Below are 27,185 nucleotides of genomic sequence, written 5' to 3' on the forward strand. Positions count from 1 at the left end.
CCGACTCTACTGTATCTACCCACATATTTTCACACAAAGCTACATAACAATTAACATTAGAATAAATATTACCTGTCTATAACATTCCAGCTGTTACCCCATACATTCTCATCATCGGTTAGAGAACCATCTGGAAGCATTAAGTCATTGTTGGGGTCAGAATCATAGTTACCACACAAACCCTCCACATTGCCCTCGTAGTCCGCGCTAACTCCAACTTCAATCTTAGAATTACCATCCCACGTAAGCCAGAATCCAATGTCGGTTACAAGCAAGAGATTTCTGCCAGACATGGACACTGACAGGTGGTTTGACGGGATGTACGGCAGAACTGACCTCACACCATTTATCTAGAAAAACAGAAAAAACAATCATAAACCTAGTATCGCGATGGTCATAATAAAAATGAATGATAAATCTCTACACACAGATCATTGCAAATCTCTCCATCTGTGGAACCATGTTCCAAACAAAGTTTCAGCAAAAACACAAAATTATTTTCTTACCAAGGTATCAAAGTTTCTGTTTAGTCGGATCAGAATACCGCTAACGTTAACCAAAACGTATTCTGCCAATGTGACATGTGGCCGGGTTCGGTACTGATTCTTGACGTTCACAGTGAATGCTGGTTCGTCATCAGTAGCATCTCGAACAAACGTATATGTGCAGTTACCCTGGAAGTTTTTCCTACGTCCATCAAATGTAATGTAATGAGGGTCACCCCATCCAATACAGGTACTGAACGAGGAGTCCCTCTCTGGCCTTCGGCGCGGCCGTTCAGGCCCCCTCTCTATTGATAAAGACAATATAGGTAAACTTAAAATTCATGAGACTTCCCAAATCTGATTCACACAACACATCATATGCAGCACATTAATTTATTAATTCTTTTGAATTAATATTTTGTAAATTTGCTTAACTATACCTAACTTGATTGAAAAAAACCCCTTCTTTTTTATAACATACTGTAATGTGACATACCTCTGCAATGCATCACCACCACAAACATGGTGAAGCAGTAAGGTTTTGGATTTCAGCTTTCTAATGGAGAGGTTGAGGAGTGTGGGTGTCATTGCAAAAACACTTCCTGTATACAGAATGCTTTTCTCAATTTGGGAGTTTATTATAGGAATTTGGTAGAATAATGGATAAGTTTGTCCTGAATCTGGTCCTGAATATATCAGATAATGGAGAAGGTTGTATATTGTGAATTAATGCCTGTTAATCTAGTAAAAAGGGAAATGTAGTGCTCTGGGAATAGACACTCAATATAGCTGGGGCGGGGGGCTCATCTACAAGGGAATTAAACAACTGAATTCACAATATTGGATGTATAAAAAAATCAACTTTAAGAATAAAAATAAGGTCAGTTAATAAGAATTTTCATTTTGAGTCATTAAATATATTGATGCTTACCAGTAGCTCCTCGGCAACAGTAGGTTACTCTAAGAAATTTCCGTACACCTCTGCATGGATCACCAAATCGATCATTAGTGGCTCTGATTCTACAGTTGCGCTGACCATCACATGCTGCTCTGACCTGTTCTAGAGACGATTCTGCTACACAGTCGACAGGATAGTTGTTTGAGCCTCTACAGGACCTGCGCTCATCGCGTCCATACATGGCATCAATGATCTCTATTTCACCTGATCTGCATCGGAGTTGAAGAGGTTGACGTTCGCACACTTGCTCAGTGGCTACCAAACAATCTAACAGAAGCAGATATATATTGTTATTTATAAAAAGTACAAGTAAGGCAAACACTGCCTAAAATTAATTGTATACACAGAAATAACTAGCAAGCTGAACTTCTTTCTCAATCTTAAAAATTGCATAAAATCAACCAAAAATTGCAAGAAAAACAACCAAAAGAAAAATAAACTGACATCAATTAAAGTATAAACCAGCTAACACAGTCAACAAAATTTCATAAATAGAATCAATGCATTACACTGTTTATTTTCATCAGAAATTGCTCCCAAAATAAAAACACATAATTTATACCTTCTTCATCCGCTTCACATGTATATGATACTTGGAGATATTTGTATATTCCACGACACGGATCATTGAAGACACGATTTTCGGCTCCTATAGCGCACGAACGCTGACGTTGGCAAGAATTGCGTACTATTTGAAGTGCGCCTTCAGCAGTACAAGATGTAGAACCAACTGAACCACCGGGACATGTTTCTTCATCAGCACGGCCGTAGAATGCATTGTGGATTCTGAGACTTCCTTCGTTACAGGATAGCTGCATCTCCTCTCGTTCACACACGGTTTCAGTTAGGTGATTTGTAGGCTCCTCTGGTTCCTCTGGAACTAAAAACCAAATGTTTTAAGCACCCGATTCTACCTAATAGATCTGATAAGCATCAGTTTCATTCATGATGCCGTCACCAAACCTGACTGATTGACTGGTGCAGTGTGTCAGCATTTTATTTGTCACCAAAACTGATCACTAAAGTAGAATCGACTTGCACCCTGTTTTAAGGTAGTCATAAAATTTTCTCTTCAGCTACTCAGACCTACTCTAACATATCATCTAATAATAACAGTATAGTATTTGCATTAGTAATAGTAGTAATAAAAAGAATAACAACAACAATAATAACAAAAATACAATAATAATAATAAATAATAATATTAATAATAATGCCTTATAATTTTTGTATGGGGTACATGTCTCAGTAGTAGTCATTATTATCTGTGTTGTGTTTAATCGTTTTAATGGGAATACACACCACTTAAAGGGGTATTCAGTGCTCTTATTCTTTGTTCCACACCCCTCCCCCAACTTGCAATATCGTTGTTAGTGTGTTTCATACTTTCAAATGTTTATGATATTATAATTTATTAAAATATTATGACCTTTTTGATCCACTTTGTAATGCCTAAGCATTTCAATGTTCATAAACTTTGTAGCTTCCCATTTAGTGATTTCTGTGATGATTTTTACTTTTATTTTGATTATGATATTTATGATTATTGTAAGCCTTTGATGTAGGGGATTTTTTTTGTTCAAATTACCATTTTAATGTTTATTATACATGTACATTTAATATTGTGGCTTTAGATCGATGGTTCTTTTGATATTGGCTGCGATATTTTCATTTTGTTTTTTAAGCATGAAAAAATATTTTTTCCTAATTTTGCAGGAGTTAATATTTTATTGTAACTGACCTTCACAACAGTAACTGACTCTAAGGAACTTAAATGTGCCAGGACAGGGATCTCCAAAAACACCATTAGAAGCTCTGATCTCACAATTCCTTTCACCCTGACAAGCTGTTCTAAGTTCCTCTAGCGATGTTGCAGCTCGGCAGTCTGTGTTGTGGCTTGGATTTGGGTTGCAAGTTTCACTTGAATCGCGTCCGTACATAGCATCAAGGATATTGATAGTACCAACCTGACAGCGTAGACTCATTGATTCCCGCTCACAAACCTCAGATGTCTGTGGCTCACAAGTTGCTGAAAGATTAAATAGACCAGGAAATATTATGTATCTTGCTTAAACACCTGTTTACTATTGATTTTTAATTTTTTTTACTGTGACCAAAATAACATACAGTATTAAAATTTTATTTCTGTGGTGTTTTACAGAATATATTGTCTGGCAGTATCTCAATAGATAATACGGATAACTGTTTTTTTTCCCCAAGTGATTCTTTGTTATTATTATTATTATTATTATTATATTATTATTATTATTATTATTATCAGTTGCGATGAGATAAAACATAAAACATTGATAAAATAACAAAAAAAAAGAAATAAATAATTGTAAGAATTACAAAATATATTTTTTCATGTAATTAGCATGTTCTTGAAATGTGTAATGTTTGTGAATACTTGTAACTATTATTACTAGCATTATCTTTTTATTGTAGTGTTTAATTGTTTGTGCAGTATTTAAATTTAGTTTAGAAATAATAAGCTGTCAACTTAATATTGGAGAATTTTACCACTATAAGTTGATTTGTACATAAATAAAGATTAAATTTATTTCTTTCTTCACTTACGATTGATCACAACATCATTAGCAGCACCTTCAGTAGCTGGGGATTCAATAAAAGAATAATAATAATAAAATGGTTTTCACTTAACATCTCAAAACAATTTATATCTTAATATTTTTTTTCCAACTTTCTATATTATTCTGAATCACATACACAAAATGCAAATACATTGGTTTTCATTACATTCCAGATTCAACCACAAAATTATATAAAATACAAAAGTAACTAGAGATACTATGTTCAATAGAACATGAACCCAGTCATTTTTCAGGATTTGACCCTAAGGTGACCACTGTGACCTTTGACCTCAAGCACCCCATGTTTGGTAGGAGTCTGTCTAATGCAATTGGTCCAATCGTTAGTCATTAGCAATATTTGATAATTTTCACTAAAACTCCCTTGTGACTTTTGACCTATAGACGAAAAGTATTTTTTTCATGTTTAGAAGGTCCTAAGGATCATTCCTGGTAAATTCGAGCTCAATTGGGCTATTTTGAAAATTTGACCCTGATGACCCCTATGTAACCCCTGACCAAGTTTTAATAAAATCGGTCCAGTAGTTTGCCACTAGTAGCCTTTTAAAATGTTGCCAGAAAGAAAGAAAGAAACTGATCAGAAACAGAACCCAGTCAGGATGCTGCTGACTGGGTAATGATTTATCATGGCCTTTGCAAAAATAAGACATAGCCTTTAAAAATTGCCACATACTCAACTTTCTGTTGAGTATTACTAGACATTGGTGACCAGCCTATACCACATTCGGCATAAAACTTGGCATCTTATCTTCATGCTTCAAAACTATACATTAAATTATTCTTTTAGAGCCAATTATTTAAAAAAAATGTGCTACAGGGGTATTATATAGATTGATTGAAACATTCATACTGCTTCTTGCATGGGTTGGTATATGTTCAAAGGGCGCCCTACTTGTACCGCTCAAGTATACTACCTATCATCTAAGCGTACCTTCCCTGAACTACCAGACGTTGAGTCTGTGATTCTACAAAGCATAACACCGATTTTGACAAGTATACTTGTCCCTGGCACCCTCAGCAACACCCTGTGGGCGAGTATACTTGTCGCGGCAGCCAACATGTTCAAAATATTACAAGACAACTTTACCTTCACAACCCAGTAGTTCAACACGCATGCTTATATGTCTTTCCCAAGTCTGTGGCAGGATCTTAATGTCTTGTGCTGTTACTGCTGTTGGAAACAAATTTGTCTTCACAGTGTTTCGGTTCTCATTACCAGTGAAAATCTGTCAGACAAAAAAAAACAAGATAGCAAGGTCAGTATTAAAGAGAAAGTTTGTGTGCATAGTAAGAATTGGAGGGGGAGGAAGGAGGATATTAGTAGTACTGTACAGCTAATTCAGACATTCCATTCAACCAGGTACCTATTTACACTACTGGATAAATCAATCAATGTTGATCTCTACGTAAAATGAGGTCTATTACACCCATACGCTATATGTTCCTGGGTTGGACAGTTACGTTATTTTCAAGGCAAGTCACAAAAAGGAAACTGGTATATATATATTGGTTCATCCTGTATTCACCCATTTATACACCTGGGTTGAAAGAGAAAATTGTGTCTTGTCAAAGGACAAAACTCACAGCCATTTAGGTGTCAAAGTACAAAATATTTCCAGTGAGATGTCAAAGGCTTCCACAAGACAATCAATGACTTTCAACAATTGATAAGAATTGGTTGTTTGTTTTTTTTTTTACTTACATTGACGTTTCCATTACTGTCCACTATATCTGTCCAGTCTTGACCATCCATCTTATATTGTACAGTAAAGCTTGTCACCCATTGGTCATTATTTGAACGTCCCTGAGTGAGAACACCAGAGATTGTGTGAGGCTCCCCGAGATTGATTTGAAGCCACTGGCTCTGGTCGTTGGACTGTGCACACCACGCACCAGATCTGTCTGTATTCTGTAATCGTCCAAATGATGATCCACAATTGCGATTGTACTCGCTAGAGGCAGTGATACGGTCGCTAGATATTGAGCCATCTTGCATTCCAACTGGTTCGGCACATATTGCTATGTTAAGTATAGTACGTTAAACATTAGTTTGTTTGTTTTACTCCTCTTTTGCAAGGAGTACTAACCAGCATTAGATTAGACAAAGATACATACATTTCATCTTTTTGAACAAAGACAAAAATATAAAATAAAATCTGCATAATAAATATATCTTGATATTGTATTCAGCATTGTAGTGGAGATTTATCATGGTGGTTCAGTAGCTTGCCTTTGAATCACAGGGTCCTGGGTCCAAATCATGCAAACAACATCCTGAATTCTTTACTTGTGAAAAAAACAGTTGCCATCCCTAAGACTTGTATTGAGATTTATAATTAATAATTATTTAGGGATTTATACCGCACCTTTTGCCAAGGGATACAATTAAGGCACTGGTGAATTGTTATTATAACCCATGGTCATTGGATCCATAATCAAACCAGCACAAAGTGCAACATCCTCCACTCCCTGGGGAATATTTGATTTGTACTTGCAATTTAATACCGATATAGACTAACACATTCAATGCCACATAGCCCTACTAGGTACCCATTTTTAGTTTATAGACCATCATAGTGTATTATATTGTGTTAGGTAAAGAGTCAATCACAGTTGACTGAGAAGAAACAATTTTGAAACTCTACGCTCACACAGGATGTTTTTCTTCTGTACAATCACGGATTGAAATGTAACACCTCTATTCATATCATAATCCACAACTTAAAGTCAACCTCAGAAGACATTAATTTTTTGATATGATTTACAACTAATTTTTCTAAAACACAGTGTTTGACGAAACACTAGGAAACGGTTAATGAGATACAGATCTTTAAGTGCAATATACCTCAACTCTGATGTTAGTACTAAATTTAAAGGTGAAACTTACATACATAAAATGACTACCTACCTTCTCCTAAGCATTGATATTTAACCTCAAGATATTTAAATGTTCCCTGACAAGGATCACCAAAAACGCCATTAGTTGCTGTAATAGTGCACTGTTGTCTGCCCTGGCATGGGGTCATCACCACCTCTGTACTGGTCTCTGATGTACATGTAAAATCATTCATTGGGCCACTTGGGCAGTTGTCATCATTAAGACGTCCGTACATTGCTTCCACAATGTTGATAGTGCCTCTAACACACATCAGCTGCATGGTATCCCGTTCACAGACAAGTCGGGTGAAAGTTTGAACTTGTTCTTCATTTACTGTAAAATAAATACGAGAATACATTTTTTTTTCAGTTGGTTTTTTTGCAAAAATCCATGTCATAAAATGTAAGTATTGCATCTGTAATTCACTATAACGTTGGGCATCATATTTCTATTTTTTAAAGTATTATACCCCTTTTAAACTGCAAGAAAAACTCCAGACACAACCCAGGATTTTGCAATACCCGGGCTAGAAACTCCGAAGTTGTGGTTGGTGTAAACTTCAAAAAATATAACCTGGGTTGCCAAACATTCTGGGATTGATGTGTGGGACGCATTCAGAGTTGGACACCTCGGGTGCATTCCAAAATCACCAGTGTAAACAACACTGAATTTGATTCTGGAGTTAGGCCTTACCTGGCACCTATCGCAGCTGTGGTAGGTAGGCCTAAACTTTGTAGCAACAGGCTAGGCCTAGACACTTTTCAAATTAAACTCCATGCGCTCCAGTATAGACTTGCTATCAAAACTGTTGATTTAATTCGCATAATTTAAAAACAATCTGCATATACATTGCTTTAATATTGACAATAATTTGCAGCTTCGTCATTACGAGAAACGCAAGCAAAGTGATGATCACCATCGCAAAAAAAATGGGGGGGGGGAACGATATTGAACCCGAGTTTGTTGCCGGTGTAAAATGGGAGCAACTCGGGAGCAACATTGTTCAATGTAAATGGGAAATGCACCCAGGATCACTCCGGAATTAACACAGGTTTATTCTGCCCTCGGCAGCATAAAAGGGGTATTATATACTACTGTAAAAACATATTTATAATAAAACTAATAATATATATTAATGCTTGTGGTAGATAGGAGAATAATAACTGCAGAAAATTCCAAGCAGGGAAATACTTATATGCTTGGATAGTGAGACTTGCTACTGACTGGTTTATCCAGGTAAGTATTCACGAAATAGACCTATGTGTGTAAAGCCTAATACAAAATCCAGTGTTCAGTCTGTGCACCAACCAACAACAGTTCTTTTCAAAACTATCTATGTGGTGTACCAGAAGTATTAATATATATATATTATTAACAACTGATGTTGTAATGAATCTTGGTTTAATTGCAAATGCTGTTGATTTTTGACATATAATATACACATACTGTACTATTATTTAAATTGTAATACTTACCATCACACCCTAGTAATTCAAACCTCATACTGATGCGGCGTTCCCATGAAACAGGTCTGATCCGGACATAACTAGCTATAACTGGTTCTGGAAAGTAGTTCGTCTCTTGACTGCTTCTATCAGTATTCCCTGCAAACAGTTTTGGTTCATTTCCATCTGCTGATATGGCGCGCCAAATAACATTGTCCACGCTGAATTCCACTCTGTATGATGTTACACGGTGATTATCATCTGATCGGCCTTGGGTTATAATTCCGCTGATTTGCTTTGGCGAGTCAAGAGATACTTGGATCCATTGGTTTTCATCGCTAGAACTGGGAACCCAGCCACCAAAATCTCCTCGACCTCCCTCATAGTTGAGGCGAGCATGGGATGTGCTACCAGCATCACTCATTATGCTGGAGGCTGTGATACGGTCGTCAATAATCGTTCCATCTTCCATGCCAAGTTGATTACGGCATGATGCTTTAATTCAGTCAAAATAAAATTTAATTACGTTGGATTTAAAATAAAACATTTTCTTTATAATAATAACAATTATTATATTACCAATATTAACAATACAAATTTTATTAGTAATATCAATAGTAATAATTATTACAGTTATAGTAACAGCAATGGTACAATTATATATAATAGTAAACAAACCAATTGATATTTTTTGCTATCATGAAATTTATATCGAATTTCATCAGACCAAAATACACTCTGGTAGATTTTCTTTAATGCTTTTACTGAGAAATTGCAAAAGCATTAAACAAAATACAAAACAATTTGCACTATGAGTGTAATAAAATCACAAACACGTTATGATATATACATGAATAAGCAACAACAATATATATAAATATATAATATACATAAATACCAATGGCTGAACACATGAAATTGTAATGGAATGTCTTTGAACCTAATGCAGATGATTACTCATTCTGTATATATATAATAGAGTACAGTGTGTTTACATAAAAACAGGGAGCTAGATGGTTTCTTCTGAATGAAACATACAGTACAAACATAAGTCTAAACTTTCAATTTTTATGTGCCAATTCCTTGTAATTTGCATATATATGGGCATGATAATGTCACATCACACCCATGTGGGCAAATTACAAGTATATGATGTTACATTAAACTTGCTAGAGTAGACAGAGCTTCAATGTTGTGATTAATGAAATGGTATGACAAACAAAACAAAGACAGCACTTAAGGACTAACTGTAATTATTTTATATATCATCAAACAGAAGCTTCGGTACTTCCCATAACCTGGATAAACCAACTAATTGCCTATGCCTAGTGTTAAATTTGATAAGCATACAGGTGGAAATCTGACATGGCAATTTACCACTATATTTACAGCAGCACAGGTTGTCAATGTTTATCCAGGTAAGTATTCACAAAATAAATTAGACAAAGGAGATACTGTTTTTTATAATGTTGATAAACTGCTACGTAAATTGAAGCAGAGAAAAGAGGACAGGGAATTGAAGCAGTGAATTTCAAGTACTAGTCAACAATCTACCAACTGAATAAGTTGTTATAGTTGGCAATGGTTGTTCAAAGTGAAAGGGATTTTTGGTTAAAGGCAGAACTTCATAATATCTGCTATAATATATCAGGAAGAAACCCCCATGAAAATTTTAAAAAGGGGCTTGGACAAGAAAATGATTAAAAATAAAAGCAGTTAGTCTTGATGTGCTGTTTTCGCTAATAGTTTTACTTTCGATGTATTGGCTGGAACTAATTGAAATAGTAAACAGCCTCAATTTGTAGCTTTAGATGAACATGCGGTGCATTACAAACGATTTACAATGCATTTAAAGATTTTAACCAGGAGTGAAATGATTATGATAGTGTACAACAAGTCGATAACAAAATTGAACTATTAACAGTGTGATTTTTTTAATACGATATGGTTTTTTACCAATATGCATCACCTGTAAAGAAAGTTAACAGCTAAAATGTGTTATTATCATATAGTATAATAATCCATCACTTGCATTTTATATAATATAAAATAATTCATAAATAATGAAAAATACTGGCACATTTAATTTACAAATTTAAAAAAAATGTGAGGGAATTTATCTTTACTTTTGCCAGATTCCCTACAAATTAGTCTAAAGTTGTCTGATGTAAGATATTGCCATTCTAGGCCTCTGTGGGTTTTTTTTTTTATTCCATCTGATGAGTATTTTTAAAAAATAAATAAATTTAAAAAAAAACTTTTCCACCCGCCCCTATTTATCATTATTAAAAAAAGAAGGGCAAACAAACAATTTATATTATTTGGCCTAAGGCTTAGGCGAGTTAAAATAAATTTAAATAGATGTTTCTTTTTCTCAGTAATAGTTCTCCGAAAGAAATGTTTTTATATTTTCTTTTTTTGTTATATAAGAAAATGACAAACAACAATTCATGTATATTCTAAATTTAAAATAATTTATTTTGTTTACTATAAAGTAAACACAGAGGGCAGCATAAGGCTGATATTACAGGACTTTCACAGTTTTCTCTACAGTAGATAACTTATATAGCGAATATACTATATAGAAATTATATATACTTAGACTCACTTATGGCATTGTATCTAGTCTGTGACACTGGCAGCTGACTCACTGAAAGAATATAAACAAGAAACTGTCAAGATCTGTCAACTGTCAACACCATTGTAAAATTCAACCCATTTGGTGTGTTGCAAAAAAGAATTATTTGATATTTGATTTGATATTTGATATACATCATTCAGCACTTGACCGAAAAGTGTCATATTATTAAATCATTAAACAAAGTCACATTTATACATCTAAACATTTTTAAACACATGATTTATAAGTCAGTGTAAAAAATATAATTATGTACACATCATCTAGTATCATACATAATAAGAGATTGCTAACAGAACATGCCTTAGGTTACTCATTTGAAGTATTAAAATATCACTCAATACTGAAGAAACAAACAGAACTGAACTGAACTGAAGAAACATAATTTTAATTAAAAAAACACTAACAAATAGAATATGAACTTTAATAGATAAGTATAAAGTATTATAGTAAAATAGTTTAACAGCTATACTCTCACTCATGTACTGACAATTTCTTCAAACAACATACCGTAAAACCTCGAAATTAAAGCCCTGGGCTTATTTTTTTTTTGCAAACTTTGGATGGGCTTCTTTTTCGAGATGATCTTCATTTCGAGATGGGCTTCTTTTCGAGACTACTTTTGCAAAGCAAAGATGGGGGCTTCTTTTCAAAATGAATGCTGTCAATTTTGTGAATTTGTAATATAAAACAATAAATAAGGCCATTGTAACATTAATCTATATCATGGAGTGTATTGAACTGACATTAAATCACCTAAACTACTGTATAAACCAAGCTTGTATTTAATTTATGTTGTTTTCTGAAATTAATGTACTGTGTATGTATACTGTACTATCTCGAAAAAAGAAGCCCATGGGCTTCTTTTCAAGAGATGGGTTTCTTTTCGAGGCTAATTTTGCAAACTAAAGAGGGGGCTTAAATTCAAGATAGGCTTCATCTCGAGATTAAGCCCACTGGGCTTCATTTTGAGGATTTACGGTACTGTCATGTAAAAAATACATTTTAGGAAAGTTACCTTGACAACCGAGAAGTTCAAAGCGCATGCTAATGTGACCGTTCCAAGTAAGAGGATTTACTCGAATGACAGAGGCAACGATTGGTGAACCAAATATGTTGGTGACTGGCGTGTCCCTATCACTGTTAGCTGGAAATGCCTATGTGAATAAAACATACCAATGTTGTGTAAGTAATTTTGTGCACCTTGAAAAATTTTGTGCACCCATGAAAAACTAGAACTATTTACAGAATACATATGTTATTACATATGTTATGTTTTTTTGTCACGAAGGTGTGTGCAATTAATTAGTTATATATATCATATATTATTTAATATATAAATATTATATAATGCTTCATATTTAATGTTATATAATATTACATATTTTATATTAATAAATAATATTGTTACATAATATTAAATTGGACTCTTATAATCAATTTTTATTGGTATTGCTGCAATGTAAATCAGAATAAGGAATTTAAGTCTAGATTACTCTATGTGTAATTGTAGAATATAAGATGTTAAAAAATTTAGCTTACCAATGCATTCCCTGAGCTGGACATGATATCTTGCCACCTAGCTCCATCCATGCTATATTGTATCTTATACGACGTCACCCATTGGTCGTAATCTGAACGTCCTTGAGTCGTTATCCCAGTTATTGTATACGGATGTGGTAGGCTGACTTGCACCCATTGGTTGGTGTCCAATTCACGAGAACACCATGAACCTCGAGCTTGAAGGCGGCCATTGATAGCCATGTGTCGTTGGTCATGAGAGGTTGAGGCAGATAACCGTGTGGATGCTAGTCTGCCATCTTCCATTCCAAGTGATTCTCTGCATTCTACGATACATTAGAAAAGATTTGCATTGCAGTAATACAAATATTTTATATGCTTACAATATTGTTAAATTATTTATTATCTAGTATTTCCTTTATTTGTTATGCCTTAAAAAAGTTCCTGGCTGAAGAAGCCAATGCTTCTATGATTTGGAGAACCAGAAGTCCCAATGTAGTACTTAATATCAAAGACAAGTAATGATGTTTTACCTTGTTCTTGGATGGCATACTCAGGAAGTACTCCATCTGAAAAATTGCATCATGGGATTGTAAGTACATATCACCATAGAGTAGATAGTGTGTTATTCAATCAAATGTTATCAAAATACTAAGATCATACGCATAATTGTGGTCCACGAAATATACAGTAGAACCCCTCATTTACGTACGGGACGGGCCCAGAGGCGTTCGTAAAAATCATTCATACGTAAAATTGGGGTTGTGTGAAATTCCTATGTAATTACACTACCGATAAGCTAGGCTGGGCTAGGCTAGGCCTGGACTGGAATTTTGTTGGATTGGAGCCAAAACTCCAATTTGCGCTGGAAAAAAAATTCAAAATAACGATCATAAATGTGTAGTACTATACATACTTGTTAATGTGTATACAAACTTTATTAATAGGCCTATATGACTTATCTTCTAGCTTACGAAGAAACACAGCCCTGCGGGCACTGCAACAAGGCGAGTAACGCAACAACGTTTTTCACTTGATCCATGTGGTTGTGACATCAAGTAAATATCTGTACAGAATAACCTGGAAACCAGGGTTTCACTTTTTAAAAGAAGAGCGCTGATTGGCTGTAGACATGGTGCTTGGACTTCATTTTTTTAAAGTTATGTGAGTGTCAGTGTCTTATTTTTTGGGGGAAATAATGAAATGGTAGATTAACGTTAGTGAGATTTGACAAATAAAATCCATTTTCAACTAAAATGATAAATCGAACCTAAACGTGACTGCAGGCCTATACACTACACAGAAATCTCTCATGTGAAATTTATTCGAATATCATTGGTTAAAATAAATTTGGTAGGTGGGTTAATTACGAAGATTATTTTGTCTTTTCTATTAAGTAAGAGTTAGGGCCAAGACACATGGTCGACAATGTTCATAAACAAACTTGAAAGTGAATGCTATTCACTTTCAAGTTTGTTTACGAACATTTTCCACTGAATAAATCATGCGTCTATCGATATGCCGACAACTTACGCATTCGGCGGAGTTTTCTCACAGCTGCAGACATGAAGTATGATCGTAGGGTTGAATGTTGGTGTATTCAAAGCGCACTATCTGCATTTTGTATTGTAGGAGATAGTGTACAGCATACCGTTTAAAACCGAGTGAATAAACTCCAGCACGCGCCTAACGATTAATTCTTGAGAGGCATGTGTGTTTTGTACATGAAATAGGAACTTTATTTATGACAACAATGACATTTTTTTACGTTCGTAAAATCGAGAACTTGTAAAATCGGGGTTCGTAAATGAGGGGTTCTACTGTACAATAACTATCAACATAGCACTTAGTCAACTCTGCTTTTTTGTTTAGCTACAATATTTACCATTACAGCCAAGCAATTCAACTCGCATGCAGATATGGTCGCTCCATGATTTAGGTAAAATGCGAATGAATATGGCTTCAATTGGTTGCGCAAAGCGTTGTTCGGATGTATCAGCGCCATCTGAATTTCCAGGAAAGATCTGTAAAAATAAGAAATCAAATAATTGGCATATCATCAAAGAATGATGTGACAGGAATTCAAGGCTGGTATTAATTTTTCTATTATTATAATTCAACAATGCACTTGTGTAAAATTACTCACCGCTGGACCATTAAGCCCAACAGGAGTCCAATTTCTTCCGTCCCGACTGTACTGCACTTCATATGACTCGACCCAAGCAGGGTTGGTTGCTCTACCCTGAATCACCAACCCAGCGATGGTGCCTAAGTATGGCAAGTGTATTTGGAGGTATTGATCAGTATCATCTGTGCCCGCACACCAAGCGCCATTGCCATTTAGGCGTCCAGCTGACGGGACAAATTCTTCACCAGCATTGCTTGAAGCAGTGATTCTGTTACCATCTATGTGGCCATCTTCCATCCCTAAGGGAGCTGCGCATTCTGGAAAGGATTTCATTGTAAAGCAAAATCATACATTAAAATGGTGGTTATCATCTGACACATGTTTATAATTACACTAATAATGAACATAATATAATAACAATTAATAACAACAATCATCAGTTTTACTACTGCATCCAACTCTTGTCATGATGGCGAAAGCAAAATATGTTACTACTACTAATACTACTACTACTACTACTACTACTACTACTACTATGAAAGTACTAGATATTTATTGTACCTTGAATAATACTTGGGTAATAGAAATAAACTTAAATAAACTGAATAAATTGTATTAATTCCATATCAGCACTAACAAGAAAAACTACACTATTTGTGGCCCGTAAGCCGAATTTCAGGCCGCAATCATCAGTTAACAAAGTGTAACTAATTTAAGAGCACTTAAGTGAACTAATAGGGGTTGATTTTGACTGATATGCGATTGATCAGTAAACTGCTTAATTGATTGAATTTCCCAAATTGACTGAATAACCAAAAGACAAAATGAAAATTACTCACCATCCAAAATTTGATTTGAGTGGGCTGTGTGATACAAATAAAAGAGACTTTATTATTTTTTAGAAATAATTCACTCCTTAAAAATAAATAATTATCTAAACATTTTTCAAAGTAACAAAAAAATGCATTCTATTATTCATATAAAAAAAGAAATTTAATTTACAAACAAGCAACTTACGAGGTTGGACACAATCATACGCGACTTCAAGGTACTTGAAGGTCCCTGGACATGGATCGCCAAACACATTATTGTTCGCTGAGATTGTACAGCTGCGAGCACCTTGACAATGCTCGGTTGCGACACTCAATGAAGTATCAGCCTCGCATTCTGTTGTTTGTATTGATCTGTGGGGACATATCCAGTCATTGTGCCTTCCATAGCTGGCGCTGTAAATCAAAACGTTCAACGCTCCACATTCAATAGAAATGGATTCTCGTTCACATGCACGTTCTAGGAACCCAGGCGGAATATTGTTAATGGATGCTTCACCTGAGGACAAACACATTTACTTGTTAAATAAATGAATGTGTTGAAACAATGTACATAAACTACAATAAACAGTTCACTGTCATGATACACTAAAAAGATATAGAATACTGATAGGTTTGATGAAGATTAGATACTTGGTATGAAAACTGTTTGCACCCCTAGATTTCTTTGTCACTAATTGCATTCTAGAATGTGTAATATAACTTTCGTGTATGGAGAAATATGTAACCATAGTCGAAGGTGATGGAAGTCCAGGAGACTTGGAATTGTGAAGTATTAGAAGCATATACTGTATATCATGAGAGACCATGGATTAACACTTTGCACCATGAGTAGCATAATGTGACTTTGAACCAAATGTCAGTAAGAAAAATGTTGTTGAACTGTAAATGACAACTTATGAATAATGATGATGATGATAATATGATGATAAGGATGTTTATTACGATGATAATGATGATGATATAGATGATATGATAATCATTATATGATAATGATGATGAAATTATCATACTAATGATGAAAATTATGATTATATGATGAGAATGATGGTAATGACAGTAAACACAAAAATGATGACATACCAAAATCACAAAACTTAAATTCTCCATCGCTACCCCATCCAGTGGTATATCCAATGTAATGAACATCAATAGGCGAGCCATCAGGAAGGTGCATAAATGCTGGTTTTCCGTCTTCACCAACACGGATGTCTCCACCGCGAAAACTGATCCAAAATCGTCGGAACTCCTCTGTGTCTACAAATCCATTTCTGTTGACATAGACTGCTAAGTTATCACCCTGGCGGCTGCGTCTAATGACAGATTTGGTGTTTCTCCAACCCCCAATCACAATTTCATACTCTTCATCTACATCGTTGTTTTCCGGTGACAGCGCAATATGAACATCGTTTCTTGCCTTAACTCGAAATGTAATTACATTTACACCTTGTGGGATCCGTGGAAGAGTGTAACGGTAACGGTACTGAGTATCCGTTTCAAACAACAGGCAGTTGTCACCAACAATTTGCACAGCTTTAAAAACAAAGATAAAAAATATGTATAAAAGATAATGTTTTATATAATGATTACCAAAATGTGTACAAGAGCATACAGGATTTATTTAGAGATAGTTATGCCGTAGGTTTAGGAAGGAAGATTTGCATTTCCAATCTAAACCTGGGAGGGGGGGGGGGCTAATGAGCCCAAATCCAATTAAAGGACCAACAACTCCACGTCCAGATCAGTTGTTAGTGATGTGCCAAATCAAAATGTCAGTAGTACTCAATTGTCTGTAATCATGGAAGGAAGACGCCATAGGCCTAGATAACCTTGCTCCTACCAGGGAGATGTAAAAAATAAAGGAGCGAGCTCGAAGTTACTTAGCTAAAGGCTACCCGCTGGGCTATAGGCTGCATTTAACTCGAACCTCGATCTAGGATAGGCATAGGCATACTATTCACAGCTTATGCTATACACGCTGCACGCGATTGCCTAGAGCCTGAGGTCTATATCGGCCTAGCCTAGCTCAGCTCAGGCAAACCTAAAGATACCAATTGGCAATGTATGTTTTCCTACTCCGGCCTAACTTATATATACTGTCAACTATTTGTTAGATATAATTACATTAGTTTGTTGGCAAAGGCCTCCACTTACATCTCCCTGTTTTTACGCAAACAACAACGCTTTCACCACACCATGCTACAACTTCGGAGATACTACGTATTAACAAATTAGTACGCTTCTGATTGGCTGATAAGTTTATCTATTCATTTAACCTAGTAAATTTCTTCATTTAGTCGTAAATTTCTAAATCAATCATTCAAAGTTACCGGGCATTTAAAATGCGCTAAAGGTGTGCCTAGCTAGAACAGCTATCTCTCTATTTACTTGTAAAATAAAATATTAATAAAAGGGAGATTTATTTTAAAATACCGGTGCAATCCACACTGAGTGATTGCTGTAGGCCTACGTGATACCTGGTGATACTACAATACAAGTAAAACAAAAAAAATTATTCAGGCCTATATTGCATCATTTTAAACATCAGCTATGTCAATATAATATGCCTATAAATACAAGTGGTAAACATAGGCCTACGGTGCTTAAGAATATTATTTATAATTTTTGTTATCATTACCATTATAATCATCCATCATATTAATACTATTATTATTATTATTATTATTATTACTATTATTATTATTATTATTATTATTATTATTATTATTATTATTATTTATTATTATTATTATTGTTTACAACAAAATAAATAAGACTTGAATATAATCAGTATTGTTAAACTGATTTTTTATCAGACCATTATGATTCTTTACTGAATTTATTGAGATTGAAATCAAGTGATCAAAATGAGACGTCTTTACTTCCAGATTTGGTTCCAATGTATCCTTTCTGTTTATGTAAGTGGGTCTTTCCTATTTGTACCCTTGCTTAATTGTAATCAGGATTATTGCAGGCCATCTTTGGAAATGTTTGAATAATATTTATATTGGATTTAAATGAACAATCGGAGGCATGTTGTTTGCCGCTCCATTCGACTTGCTACATACGATATCAACATTTTAGTAAATTAGGGTCTAGTATATATATGTTTCTAAAAAAAATTGTTTAATTAAAGGTATAACTAATTGATAGTATTTTTTTCTGTGAGAGGCCTATTAAAACTATAAACCGTTACCGCAATACATTAAAACACAGAACAACACATATTCATACATACCTTCTTGATACAAAACAGTAACAACAACTTCTTTTCACGTGATACGGTACTGGCTACAATGACGTCGGGAAGAATCTCAAAATCATGATTCTCAATAGATACAATTAAAAATTCATGCAAAAGTTGATTACATTCATTAATAATACACAGAAAAGGCAAAACAATCGGAATAAATAAACTAGTCAACTTCTAATTTGAAGTTTGGTCATCATAGAGAACAGAATTGCCTCGTTAACAACGATACACCTAATTTTCAAAAGTTCAATGCCGATAGGCCACGCATTTAAATTTCAACAATGGATCTTCAGCCCCTTGGATATTGTTTCTCCACACAAAACGACAGTGTGAAGACATACCCAAACACGTGCGTTTGTGGGACAACGCGTGTATTTGTAAGACACGCGCGTATTACTGGAACTGTTCTGATTGGTCAGTTGTTAAGTTTGGTTGGCAATCTAGAAAAGTCCATTCCGCGTGATGGTCAATCAATTCCAAAATATTGTAAATTAAACGGAACACATGATGTGCACCGGTTTTAACATGATTTTTCTTATCTCAATTTAATTTATAAACCGTTTGAAATGCCTGTGATGATCATGCAAGCATGCAACATTGAAACAACAGACAACAGTATAATACAACACAACACAGTATACTTACAATGATATAGACTAACAAAATTATGATGTATTATTTCATACACGTATAACGACGCAATTATGATAAACATAGTATACAGTGTACCTTATAGTTATGCAATATACTTACGGTAGACTCCAACAATGATATAATAAAATCAAGGGTATTATACACTTATATTATTCACGTGTAACGACATAATTATGATAAACGTGGGATACAGTGTACTTTTTGACTTACCTGCTGTGGCATAAAAAATAAAAAAAGAAAATATAGTTTGTTACATTTTTAAAAAAAAATTGAGCTGTTTTTGTCTCAAAGCTACTTTTTCATTATCAAGCTTTACATATGAACAATAAATGTTTGCCACCTCACTATAATTATCATCATCATCATCATCATCATCATCATCATCATCATCATCATCATCATCATCATTATCATCATCATCACCATCATCAATATTATCATCATAATTTTATTATATAGCCTTATTGAATGTATATCGTCTTCCGTTAATATTATATCGTAGCAAAATATAGGCCTTGTTATATGAAATCAATCGAAAACTTACATGTCTGTTCTGTTGGTGCTTCCGTAGTAACAACTTCGTTAGCTGGGGGTGGGAAATTGTATATATTTCAGAGGTTTTTACAGTACATGGTGTAATCGTTAGTTTCATATTTAAAAAAAGAATAGAATGCTTAACATACATTGAGAATTAAAATCAATAATACAGTTACCCAATACATAATACCGGTACCATGGAAAAAATATATTAAGAAAAACGGACACGAGACTGACATTGATAAGATTGACACCAGTTTAATAGTTGAAAACTATGACGTAAGACATACACAATTATATTTTTATTAGTAAATTGTTCACACATGTATACATACTACATGAATAGCATTAATGTATATATTTACTGACTTAATATACATCACTTTATACACGCATATGTCTAAGTTTTATAAGCGATGGCTATTGTTAAAATAAAAAAAACTATAAACAAAGCAACATACACCAACAATTACTATTATAGAGTACAATGGTGTAAAAGTGAAAAAGCCTGGACAAAATCGGTTCAACATAGACCCAACATCATAAACAAATCGCCATAAACCATATAATATAAATAGGGCATAATTATATATTTTAAGGATATAACAAAATTAGTTCTTTTGAGAAACAAGATACATATTTTACAACTATGAAAAAAGTTAAATATTAAATAATTTAAATTAAATGGTTTGAATTAATTTTTATTGAAGACAAAATTAATTAAATGATTATAACAGTAATATCAAACTGCATGGCAGAAAGTAATAGACATTTGAACAAAGTGGAAAACCCCATCAAAAATATAATTAGAAAATGTATTGCTCAGTGAAAGAAATTAAATGAGATCAACCTCAAATTAAAGATAGATGAAAACAATGGGGGTTTTTTCGCTATTTGATTATAAGCCAAATAGGAACGGTATTTTTTTTTATGTTAATCGATAATAACATACTATTTTGTTCTGTTATTCGACATTAAGCTGACGAAGTGTTACAAAAACCAATTCAAATATTAGATATTTTTTTAGAAAGTTGTTAGAAAAATATAAAAGAAAAAATATGCCGGAAGTCTTACCATAGCGGGCGGGAGTAAAAACTGTATAGGCTTATATTGGATTGGATTGGATTGGATTTATTAGGTCAAGGATAGCCAAGTCTAGAAGAAGACTTATTTCCAGTGGGATCCTTCTGGTGATGATCAGTACACCAGGAGACAATCCCCTACTCTTTTCCGAAGAATGTACTGCGTTCTTTAACGTGCACATGGGCCATAAATGCACACGGGACCAACGGGTTAAACGTCTGGTCCGAAAGACGGTGCACTATTGCAACTTGTATTTCAACCCTCCAGCTGAAACACAAGGTGAGGCAACGATGGAAATTGAACCAGGGACCTAAAGATCTCCACGGTTCAGCACACACGTAGTGGCTACCACCAGATTAGCCGACTGAGCTAAGCTGCTCTCTAATGAGATAAGCTGCTCTCTATTGTGAACAATTCAATAAATTTCAGATCATCGTATTTACTTATGATGACAATAAAATTGATTTGAATTGAATTAAACTACCACGTCTACCTAATTAACTTGAGAATTGAGAGAAACTTAATTGCTTATTTTGTAAAATTTAATAATAAGCAATTATAGTAAGGTTTTGAATGCAATTCAGTGATGACGTCATCGCTGACTTGTAAGTTACAGTATTGTCTTTCAACTGAAAATTGAAAGAAATATAAATTCTTGCCAATTATCAGATGTTTAATAATCCAATTCCTTTTAAATAATTAAATTTCTTTTAAACTTTCAAGAGCTTAAGGATTTCCGTCATATAATATCTGTAAATAATGTTTAAAATTATACATTTGAATTCTATACGACTTGGAAGTTGATAATTCTTTAAATGAGCAACAGCATTTTGTACTTCAATCCATGAAGGTGTATTCCTCGATCTTAGCTTTTTATTCCACTGTAGGTTATTATCATAGAGCAGGATGATATTATGTTATATATTATGATAATAGCTAATGGATAATATTTGTCATTGGTGGCAAATAGGCCTATGTGATGAAGAATAATTAAATAACCACTACCGATAACAATATTGTCAAATAATTAATATTCGTTACATCTTTAGACCTTGGTTGTACAGGTTTATGAGTAAAGTTAAGAACATAAATGTGACAGGCGACTAGAACACAATAAAAAGACACTGGTAACGCTATACCAGCGTTTGAACCATCACCGATAATATGTATATGTCTAAGCTTACGTCTACAGAAATACAGAATCCTCATGTACTTATGGGTGCCTCGACACGGGTCCCCAAATACAGAATTGGTTGCATCAATCGAACACTGCTGTTGGCCATCACAACGTTCTGTTATCTTGGTGGGTGCGCTTCGTGCAGAGCAATCAGTGGTTCTGATTGGTCCATCGGAACAGGCGCCCCTATTTTTTCGACCGTAAAATCCCTCGTAGATGTTAATGGAATGGTTTGGACCACACTCAATAGTTCCAGTTTCTCCCTCACAAGATTGTACATGCAATATTCCTACGTAAGGTATCGAAATTGAAAGTGGTGAAACTGTACTGATGCGTGAATTTATCAATATTACTCTATCAGACCTTTTGGCGACACTCAGAGTATGCAGTCCAAAAAAGTATATAACAACATATAGACAATAATTTCATATTAACCAGTATGTAAGCAGGGGTGACGCCTGTTTTTTGGGGGGGGGGGAGAAAAAACATAATTCGTCGGGGAGAAAAAATTATAAGTATTTTCTACATAGGCCTATTATTAGATTCTAAAATCGATTAAATAAGCCTTTGAAACCTCTAAATTGTCAACATTCTCGGGGCCCCTTTAAAATATTTTGGGCGACGCCCGACCACATCCGCTTTGCTTTCGTCGGGGACACCTCAACCCCGGTCGGGGACCTCGGCTCCCCCCCCCCCGTCGAGCAAATTGACCTATTGTCCGGGGACACAACAGAGTGGTAGTGGAAGATGTCCAATAAGAGTTTTTGCATTTTTGTTTTCCCCAATGGTTTTCATTTGTTTAAGCATAAGCATTTTATATTTACAGAAGCAATAAATGAAGAAAGAAAAAAATGCAAAAAAAAAAAAAAGCTGATTACAAGGAATGCTTAAAATGGAGGACAATGGTCCGAGAGTTGGGTTTGGGGTGTTGCGCCACTTTCGACACCTTCTGGATCTACCATTGGATCTTTACTTACCCATATCACAAAAACGGAAAACACCATCACTTCTCCAACCTGTAGTGAAACCGATGTAGTTGACAGGCAATGGATTATTGTCACGCCATTCCATGAAAGCGTCGTCCCCTTGATAACCTACTTGTATCAAGCCGTTCTCGAAAGTAATCCAAATGTTTTGATAAATCTGACGATCAAGAAATCCATCCCTCTTCCTTTTTTCAACAAGATTATCGCACTGTTTGCAACGACGAATAACGGACTTGCTATTACTCCAGCCACCGATCACAATCTCGTACATGGCTGGCGTGTCACGTTCTTCAGACGAAAAAGCTATATGCACGTCATTTCGCGCCCTTACGCTAAATTCCAAACGCGTTTCTCCTTGCTCAAGCCTAGGAATGAGGTAACGGTACTCGTATTGTGTATCCGTTCTGTAAACGACGCAATCTTAAAAAAAAACAAAAAAAACATGAACTTTTCTGATTATAATCATTTGTTTTCAACGTGCCTTTCAGTTTCTAATGTTACTATACTAAGTGACTTTATAGTTACGAAGTTATATAGAAGCTATACTTCTGACGCTCTAAAACTGGACAGAACGTAGGATGATTAAATCTAGTAAAACAAAGACTTACCTCCGTCATCTATATTGCCGCATCAAACAATAGAAAAGATAAGAAATGTCAATAACTTTACATGGCAACAGTCTATTAATTTACAATGATCATTAATGAAGTCACAAAAATCTCACCCTTTTCCCTTGTTATTTTAAACACTGCATGTAGAATAACATAACTTATTTGGAATTTTACACTGTCTCCTATTGTAATTTACAGTTAAGTTCATTCGTTCAGAGCAGCTTAGCTCAGTCGGCTACTGAACCGTGTAGATCTCTAGGTCCCCGGTTCAATTCCCATCGCTATTTTCTTGTGTTTCAGTTGGAGGGCTGAAATACAAGATACGATAACACATCGTCTTTCGGATGAGACTTTTAAGCCGTTGGTCCCGTTTATATGGCCCATGTGCACGATAAATAACGAAGTACATTCTTCGGAAAGAACTAGAGGATTTCTTCCGATGTACTCTGCCCAATTCACCACCAGAAGGACCCCACTGGAAACAAGTCTTCGGGTTATACTTGGTGTGATTCACACCGAAATGCTCCTATCCTAATTGAATTCACAATTCAATTTTGAATTGTTTTTCACAATAGGTGCGTCAAAATAAAATAAAAAAATGCATTGCCTCTAGCCTGGTTTTTATTGATTGGGGCTGTTTTAGTATAAGACTACGGTTTGACGACCAAATAAGTCGCCTTGCTGCATTAGACCTATTACCAATCAAAGATGGGGAACTGTGGATTTTTTTTCTAATGGATCATCCATAGGATCATAAATACGGGTCCAAAATCATGTATACACAAAAATAAAACAAAAAAACTCACATCCCCCAGCACATCGGTATACAATGTTCAGGTACTTGTGAGTCCCGCGGCACGGGTCGCCAAAGATTCCGTTAGATGCGGTTACCTGGCATCGTTGACGTCCATTGCAGCGTTCTCGTACCTCTCTGACGGCGACATTTCCGTTGGTTCGGCAGTCGGTGGTGCGTATAGAACGACTGGGACACGTTTCACGGTTCGTGCGTCCATACGTCGCGTGCATGACGACAATACGAGAAGATCCCCTGCATCGCAGTTCGGCAGAGTCACGCTCGCAAGCCACGACTTGGAGTAAGCCTGAAAAGTTCAATGATAAATTAATATTAGTATTATATCTCTTTATATAAGTCTGCAAGCCACGTATAAAATTTCTACACCGTATTTGAGATACAAGAAATAAAAAGTTCATACATTTCAGTCTCGGTCTTATATGGTAATTATACGACGTTTCATTTATATTATAAATACAAGTTAGGAAATAAAACCATGCGATAATGAGTATCCACGTACATAGTTCATTTCTTACACCCATATTATTGTAGGGAGAGAGCAAGATAAAAAATTATGACGCAGTTGACTGGTATTGCACAGTGGAACTGGTAACCACTGTTCGTGCGCTAGACTAACTTTCAAATATTTGTCTCCTTGGTTCTATATTCCATTTAAACTGATACCCCTTTGAAATACAAGGTATTACGCAGGGTATTTTAATAATAATAATAATAAATGAATAAATTTTGGCTGATTCCATATGGGCCTAGAACATAACCCATGCGTATTGAACGCCGGACATTCATAGTAAAGGAGGGAATATTCACCACAGAGGTTTCGCCACACTGCCGGTTCTGCGCCGACGATCCACAAGGCACCGCTAAAATGTTCATAGTTAGGGCCTACTGAACTAGCTACTTTAGCCTGTTGAGTTATTTTACTACTACATGATTATTTCACTAACCTAATTCACAGAATCTAAAATTTCCATTGCTTCCCCAGCCAGTAGTATAGCCGACATAGTGAAGTTCCAACGGATCGTCATCAGTATACTCCATAAATGCCGGCTCGTTTTCAGCGCCTACCGAGATTGTGCTGTCAGCAAAAGAGATCCAGAATTTTCGAAACCCTCCCGAGTCCAGAAAACCATTGGAACGCCTCTCTGAAACAAGATTTGTGCACTGTTTGCATCGTCGGATGACTGATTTAGTGTTGCCCCATCCGCCAATGACGATTTCGTACATCTCACGGACTTCTTCCTTCTGTGACGATAGTGCAATGTGCACGTCGTTTGAGGCTTGAACGGAAAACTCAAACCGAGTTACGTCATTCCTTATTCTTGGTAACTTAAATCGGTATCTGTAGGTATCGTCGGTTTCATAGTTGATACAATCTAAGAAAAAGGCAAAATCAAGGGTCAAAATCTTATGAGAATTCTCTAAATAATTAAACACATACTAACTAGTCTATGTTTGTTGTAGGTAACTATTACATCGTTAGTAGTAATTGTATTTTTAATTATAAGGGATGCTGATAAATTGGGTGTGACTCTGGCTACGCGCTACTCACATCCAGCCATGTACAGTTGACCCTGGTTTGAAAGTAGTCAGATTGTGAGGGGGGGGGGAGAAGCTTTTTTGACAATGGCAATAACTAAAACTTTAATTCCAACAATAAAGCCCGACGCACTCTTATATAGAGCGGTTCTCTCACTGCAAGTTAATAACGCACAAGTGACATTACGAACACTTAACACTTTTAACTGGCAATTCCGGTGGAATCCGGTAGAGGTGCATGATGGGTCATGTGCCATCTTAAGTACTGCTATCTATATTATTCTTTGACTGTGCCATGTCATACAAATAAAAAAATAACACCACACATTTTCTGATAACCGAATCCCCACGTAGATAATATACACACGCCCCAGTTGGGAGCCTATTTTTGTAGTATGTAACAGGTTTAACATAGGCCTACATTTAGTTAATGTAAGAAAAAGGGTACTTACATGATGTCACAATCATTGCAAAGATAATACACTGTAACAAGTATACAGCAGTGGATTTTACAACGGATGCACATGGTATAACATAATCACGCGGTAAGAAACAACGGTACAAACAATGATAACTGCGAATCCTCAAAACACTACCCGGTAACGAAACGACAAATACATAGATACAGTAGCAATCCAAAACCATAAGTGGATTCGGTCAATAAGATATGAAACAAAACATTTATATTTTTAATACTGACACGTTATTTTCTGTATGTATGTATGTATATATATATATAGATTAAAAGGCAAAATACTGGAAAACAACAATGCTGTAGGAAACAATGGCTGGATCTCAGTAGAGATACAAAAATGATAAGCAACAGCTAAAAAGTAAACGTAAGTAAACAGCCAGAAATAGAACCAGAGCTTTTGGACAACACTAGCCCTTCCTCCTCAGTGGCGAGTGAGTGAGAGTAGAAAAAGCTAAATGGTATAAAGTGAGAATTTCATGCAAGCATGATTGGAAACAATAGGCTGGGTGAGGGTGAGATTAGAATAAACAGCCTAAACAAGTAAACAGGAAGGCCAAAAATAAA

At 35.2% G+C, this 27,185-nt stretch overlaps 1 protein-coding gene across 1 annotated transcript in view; it reads right to left on the reverse strand.

Moving 5' to 3' along the window:
- LOC117108037 overlaps positions 1 to 26,885 on the reverse strand; it is an 81,571-nt gene extending 54,686 nt beyond the window's left edge. Inside the window, exons 1-26 of the mRNA XM_033249883.1 lie at positions 26,599 to 26,885; positions 25,555 to 25,983; positions 24,603 to 24,896; positions 23,794 to 23,802; positions 23,177 to 23,605; positions 22,207 to 22,488; positions 19,947 to 19,988; positions 16,579 to 17,028; positions 15,683 to 15,994; positions 15,505 to 15,528; positions 14,684 to 14,982; positions 14,423 to 14,561; positions 13,071 to 13,106; positions 12,559 to 12,863; positions 12,035 to 12,173; positions 10,987 to 11,028; positions 8,409 to 8,873; positions 6,964 to 7,266; positions 5,758 to 6,074; positions 5,143 to 5,281; positions 4,024 to 4,059; positions 3,185 to 3,472; positions 2,006 to 2,323; positions 1,417 to 1,710; positions 507 to 790; positions 73 to 350 (exon numbers count right to left, since the gene is read on the reverse strand). Of these exons, the coding sequence (XP_033105774.1) occupies positions 73 to 350; positions 507 to 790; positions 1,417 to 1,710; positions 2,006 to 2,323; positions 3,185 to 3,472; positions 4,024 to 4,059; positions 5,143 to 5,281; positions 5,758 to 6,074; positions 6,964 to 7,266; positions 8,409 to 8,873; positions 10,987 to 11,028; positions 12,035 to 12,173; positions 12,559 to 12,863; positions 13,071 to 13,106; positions 14,423 to 14,561; positions 14,684 to 14,982; positions 15,505 to 15,528; positions 15,683 to 15,994; positions 16,579 to 17,028; positions 19,947 to 19,988; positions 22,207 to 22,488; positions 23,177 to 23,605; positions 23,794 to 23,802; positions 24,603 to 24,896; positions 25,555 to 25,983; positions 26,599 to 26,791 (6,146 nt within the window). The 5' untranslated portion in view covers positions 26,792 to 26,885. The remainder of the gene's footprint in view (positions 1 to 72; positions 351 to 506; positions 791 to 1,416; positions 1,711 to 2,005; positions 2,324 to 3,184; positions 3,473 to 4,023; positions 4,060 to 5,142; positions 5,282 to 5,757; positions 6,075 to 6,963; positions 7,267 to 8,408; positions 8,874 to 10,986; positions 11,029 to 12,034; positions 12,174 to 12,558; positions 12,864 to 13,070; positions 13,107 to 14,422; positions 14,562 to 14,683; positions 14,983 to 15,504; positions 15,529 to 15,682; positions 15,995 to 16,578; positions 17,029 to 19,946; positions 19,989 to 22,206; positions 22,489 to 23,176; positions 23,606 to 23,793; positions 23,803 to 24,602; positions 24,897 to 25,554; positions 25,984 to 26,598) is intronic.
- Between the last annotated feature and the right edge of the window lie 300 nt (positions 26,886 to 27,185).

The sequence above is a fragment of the Anneissia japonica genome, unplaced genomic scaffold (genome assembly GCF_011630105.1).
Source record: "Anneissia japonica isolate Jap-2015-1 unplaced genomic scaffold, ASM1163010v1 scaffold287960_len3192837_cov198, whole genome shotgun sequence".
In the NCBI taxonomy this organism is placed as follows: domain Eukaryota; kingdom Metazoa; phylum Echinodermata; class Crinoidea; order Comatulida; family Comatulidae; genus Anneissia; species Anneissia japonica.